Source organism: Atta colombica, unplaced genomic scaffold, assembly GCF_001594045.1.
Source record: "Atta colombica isolate Treedump-2 unplaced genomic scaffold, Acol1.0 scaffold228, whole genome shotgun sequence".
NCBI lineage: Eukaryota > Metazoa > Arthropoda > Insecta > Hymenoptera > Formicidae > Atta > Atta colombica.
The window spans coordinates 773,239-778,950 of NW_017259325.1; the positions used below are offsets into that span (position 1 = coordinate 773,239).

Here is a 5,712-nt window from a genome sequence, read left to right on the forward strand (position 1 = left end):
TATCATACGTAAAACAAGAATAGAATGATATAAATAGGATTAATAGCGTCTTCCCGGACGCACCTTAAATCTTATAGGACCATATATGTGAGAAACACAATCTATAGAAATCAATATCTTAAATGATTTAGCTGGATCTTAAGTGCTTGCGTGATTCTGTGTGAATTTATATACTACGTACATAGTCCTTTAAAATGCACGCCAAAATGATTTTTTATATAATATATAATTTTGTAAGATGAGATGAAAATTCGATGTTCGTATTTACTAGAAATACAACTATTGTTATTGTGTATACTATTGTGTATACTATTGTGTATACTATTGTTACAGCTTACCAATGCAGTCTCATCTTTGCGATGAAGCCGATAAAAGATTACCGTTAACTTGCTTAAACGTGTGAGCTCGCGCAAGAAGAAGCGATGGTAAGCGGAAAAAATTGGCATAAGAACAAAATGTAAGAGACATCCGTAATCATTTTGAGAAATACTCTGCACAGACACGTAATCCTCTATATGGTAATAATTCGTAATGAAATTTATCTGTCTCTCGGCGCTACAACATAAAGTAAAGAAAATTTGGATATTTGAATATCATTCATGATATAAGAAATACAAGGGAATATACGTAATAACCACAGTATAGCGAGCCCCAGCATTATATCGTTACTTTCAAAGACGAAACAATCACGCTGTACAGCCTGTAAAGGATCCATAGCAAAATCAAAATCAGCCAAAACTTGGTGTTTTGTTGATATAGTGAGCAAGAGTCTCTCTATAGCTTCACGATCTTGTATTTGGGCACGGCGACACATCAACTCTTCGCAAACAACCGCTCGGTGTAGAATGTACAGCGTCATAGAGAAATCTCTATTACATCTCAACGGTACGCGCTGCATTTTCATTTTTTATTTTTTTTGTTATTAATTGTAAGATTAAAAAGAGAAATGCTCCTAAAGTTCCTTTGTGTCTTATATGGGTGTTCCAAATTTAAATAGCTAAACTTCGGGAACGTGTATGTAGAAGAGATCGATAAACTAAGAAAAAAAAGTCATTTTTACTTTGTTCTGGAAAAAATCGCAAAAACAGCAAAATATAGTTTTTATTTTTGTACTTATTTATTACTTATTTATTCACACTTATTTATTCACTTTGTTTTGTGCTTAATGCAGATTGTTCAAAATGTTGACCTCTTGCAGCAATGCATCTTGTTCGTGTGTAGCCAAACACTGATCAATGTAGGGAGCTTTCCAGCAGAGGCACAAAGCAATATGAGAGTCATTCTGTCTTTATTTCTTACTGATTATCGAACAAAAACAGGATGACTCTTTTATCGATTTGTGTCTCTTGCTAGAAAGTTCCCAAAATGACTCCGGCACTCTTCTATCTGAAAATCGGCGCGAATATTCTAGCTCGTATTGCCTCTAAAGCTCTAAAGCTATTGTCGCTCAAGTTGTATACAAAAACCATAATCCACTTGTAACAACAATAATATTTCGAAAATTACATTTTATCAATTTTTGCGATTTTTTTCAAAGTGAAGCAAAAACTATATCTTTAAACTTCTTTTCTTAGTTGTCAATTCCCTAGACGCTCCCGAAATTTGACAATTTAAAATCGGGACACTCATTGAACAAGTCATTGAAATATCTCATTAAGTTAATTTACAATACTTCACCACAAAATGTTGAAGGAATTGATAGCACGGATGTGAGAAAGGAAGAAAAATCACGCAGTACTCTAAATGCGGGAAGCAATCGAAAGCAGCCTCCAAGAAATCGTGGGACCAGTGAGGCCTCATTTCATCGCGCATCGCAAACATCTCCAAAATGAAGGCATTTATTTCGTTATCCGGCGTCGGGAAAACATGGGGAACGAATTGAGATTGCATCGTCTCATTATATTCAACAGTACGATCATTTTCCCGCGATTTTTTTAAACCATTGTATGGAATTAATTCAAAATTCTTGTTAAGCAGATCGATATCGATTATAACATTGAGACACATAACACCCACTGCCGAGCCATTGCTATCCTCTCCGATGATCAATTGACGACAATTGCTCGGATGACGAATCATCTCACTAATATAATACTCTCCATAAAGCTTCTTTAGCATATCTTCACCGTTGATAATCGCAATTACGTCATCGTTATCCTCCTCTCTGTACATATATATATATATATATATCAATATATATCATCGAGTATATATGTGATACCGAGTTGTATATAGATGTTTAGAAAGAAATTTCAGAAAATATCAATTGCAAATGAAATCAACTCACACGACTCTCCGTATTTTCAACTTTGGACGTAATCGATGTCGATTAGTCAGATAGAGAAATTGCAGCGCGACGTTTGGCATGGCAGTTTTGGCCAAGACTTTAGTCATCTCTTGCTCGAACACGCTCAAATGCACTAAAGAGAGAACATAAGTCAAGATATGAGGCCTATGCTTTTTAGCTGAACTTCTTGCACGGTTCATCTTTTCTCTTTTTCTCTTCATGAGGAGAAAAGAAAGACGAACTGCAAGAACTTTAGCTAAACAGATCTAGTAACATCTTTCTTCCGATGTAAAAAGTTGAAGCAGAATCGATAGGTGATTTGATAAAAAAAAGCAATCACCTGATTCAACTTGGGATGGAATTATGAGAACCACGTATTGGCAATAGGTAGTGCTGTCGAACACTGCAGCCAATAACTCTCCAAGAAACTCATTCGAGTAGAGCTCATCCCATACGAGTAAGTGTATGAACATTGTGTTCCGTTCCGTGGCAGAGGGAATCCTTTTTGAAAGGTGCTAATCTCATAAACTCGCCTAACATATATAAGACACCGACTCGTATCGTAAAGTCATGTTAACTTTACTACGATTGATGCAAACAGAAGATTACCCGTAAATTGTTGTTAACCAGGTCAACCAATCGTCCGGCGATATGGACGGTATATTGGGGTAATTGCAGAGGCATATCCCCGAAATGACGTCATGTCTCTCGTTATGTTGAACCATTGAGAGACAGGAAGTCTCGCTGCAAATTTTATGTAACGGTACATCAAGGTACACGCGCATAAGAGGAAGCGCACCGATTTACGATTTAATATAATATTGCTGACATTATATAATATTATATAATATTATATAATATTATATATTATATTAATATATATAGAGGAAAGCACGCCCCCCCCCCTCTATTATGAGATAGGAGCTTAATATGAGATAGCGACGTTTCTATTAAACTAATAAACGCTATCTATTGATTCCACCATGAATTTATTGCTCTTGAATTAAAAACTATTTAGTAGAAAATTCATTATTAGATCATGCCTGTAGTTATTGTAAAACAAGATCTTAGAATTTGGATGTCTTCAAGTTTCATTGAGATGAGTATTTAAGCCTTGTTTATTATTTAAAAAATAAATATTTGACAATAAATTTTTCAAGTAGTAGATAGAGTAAGGTACTAATAGAAAAATACGGGAGAGTAAGGTACTAATAAAAAATATGGGATATGTTGAATTGTTTAATTACAGAAATTAGATTTGATGATCGTAAAACCATAAGGTGTGGAAATCGGAATAATATGAGATATCCAGAGTATTCCTAATATGAAATAATGCTCCTATGTTATAGTGAAAATCGTTGCTAAAATATAAATGTTATTGTACAATAATAAAAAAGACAACCGGAATGAACGTCGAGTTGTTTCATTTAACTACCTGAAAAAGAGTTCTGGATATAATCTATCATATGCTCATTTTTCGCACACGCTGGCTGTGTTTGTTTATATTTTAGAAGCATTAAATAAATTTTTTAATTGCAATATTGACATACTTTGTGTTTTACTATTGATTTCTCGGGGCATCTCATATTAGGAGCACAATTTTTTACTTTGCGATTTACTCACTTTTTACATTTCTTTAATTTTCAAAAAAAATGGAATTTGAATTAAATTGTATGTAACGTTATCTAAGATTTATTAAATTCCCTTTAAAATGACCAATTATTTTTTAAAATTCTGCCTATAGACTTTTAGCATTTACCCAAAATGAACTTGGTGTCTCATAATAGGGGCCTTTCCTCTACGTATATATAATGAGAACAAGTTCGCCAAATGCGAGTGCGCGTGTAACTCCATGTATGTGGCTGCAAATACTAGAGTTGTTCCAATTTCACATTCCCGAAAATTTCGTGAGTCGTCGGACGTATCAGGAGCTCTAAACGCGATAAATCCGAATGTTGAACGCGAAGCGCTCCCGAGATTTTGCTAGGATTTTTTAACTCTTCGGACTCGTCAAGGCAAATTGACATTTTGGAAGCTTGTTGGCTCATGACATGTGGACCTTGATGCGGACATGTCATATGCCGTTCGGCAATTTTCAATCGATCGCAAGTCGCAATCGATTATTCTCATCGAATAGTTTTCGATATACACTTTAAATTTAAATGATAATACCTGTTCATTTTTCATTCTAAAGCGTTTGCTCGTTATCGCGAACAGTTATGTACAGCGGCTGAGTTCAAACTCGGTTGATCGACGATTGCTCGGTTGACTGAAGCGAGCTGTTTACGGGAAAGGAAGTCAAGGAATCTATCGGAATTACCATCTCGGATGTCAACTTAACGTGGGAAAAGTCTGTCGGATACCGTGTACAATACCAACCGACTTGATACCCGCGCAAAAAGAAGGTCATAATGTATGTGTGTTTGTATGCATGAAACTCAACGATCTAAACGGAGTTAGAGGCCAAGCTTCGCTTCCTCATCTCTTCTTAAATTGCCTCTCGCCTTTCGCCTTCTCTGCTTCTTTGGCTCTTGCATTAAGAGTAACAATCATAGACAGTCGCCGCGCAAGTGTCACGTCAAATGTATAATGTATGTACAACTTCACAGCAAAGATGGGGAATCCATTCGATCATTCATCTATCATTCCAATGGGCTTTATTATTGACTGATATCTACAGTTATAGATTATCACAGATGCAACTGCGATAACGGAACGCGATATGATGCACCGTATTGGCCAAACACGAACTCGAAGAAAAAAAAGAAAAATTGAAATGAGTACTTTACAATTGTAAATAGCGGTAGCTATTTACAGTGCGCATCGCGTACGTTTAATTACGTGTACAACGAACGTGCTACTCAAGTGAGGACATAATGCGACATTACGCGACGACATGCGGAAATTGATAATCGAACGTCACGGTACATTGTCATGTCTTCAACATTCTTTTTTCCGAACTATTTGATTGAGTTGATACGGTTTCAGACATCTTTCCTTTCTTTCATTCCTGTGCATGACTCGATCATATCAGTCTAAACTTCCCAGTAAACGAGAATAGATGAAGTGAAATGAATTGAAATGGATTCAGATTTTCAGAAATATTAATTCACGAATGTTAAAAATAAATGCTTTTCAATTTTGAATACATTTTTATTCATTTATAGGAATTGAATGAAGTATATCTCTATGCCTTTCAATTTAAAAATAATATTAATTTAAAAATAATATTAGCTTTTTCTGTGCACACAAACACAATTGTGAATACTGTTCAATTCAAAATTTTGAATAGGGAATGCAGTTTTTCAATCCAATCATCTAATTGAATCTAATTGAATCCAATTAAATCCAAAAAAAAGTATTCACTATTTAAAATACGCATTCGGTTAGAAAAAAATTTCAATCCATTTTAATCGATTCTCGTT

General features: G+C 35.0%; 2 protein-coding genes across 2 annotated transcripts in view; both read right to left on the bottom strand.

Moving 5' to 3' along the window:
• The window catches only part of LOC108688216 (cilia- and flagella-associated protein 61-like), an 8,215-nt gene extending 3,850 nt beyond the window's left edge, over positions 1–4,365 (bottom strand). Inside the window, exons 1-7 of the mRNA XM_018194380.1 lie at positions 4,160–4,365; positions 2,897–3,031; positions 2,628–2,788; positions 2,288–2,420; positions 1,732–2,164; positions 557–892; positions 339–491 (exon numbers count right to left, since the gene is read on the bottom strand). Of these exons, the coding sequence (XP_018049869.1) occupies positions 339–491; positions 557–892; positions 1,732–2,164; positions 2,288–2,420; positions 2,628–2,788; positions 2,897–3,031; positions 4,160–4,365 (1,557 nt within the window). The remainder of the gene's footprint in view (positions 1–338; positions 492–556; positions 893–1,731; positions 2,165–2,287; positions 2,421–2,627; positions 2,789–2,896; positions 3,032–4,159) is intronic.
• Positions 1–5,712, bottom strand: part of LOC108688354 (homeodomain-only protein-like) — a 17,373-nt gene that overhangs the window by 7,330 nt on the left and 4,331 nt on the right. The window lies entirely within an intron of this gene.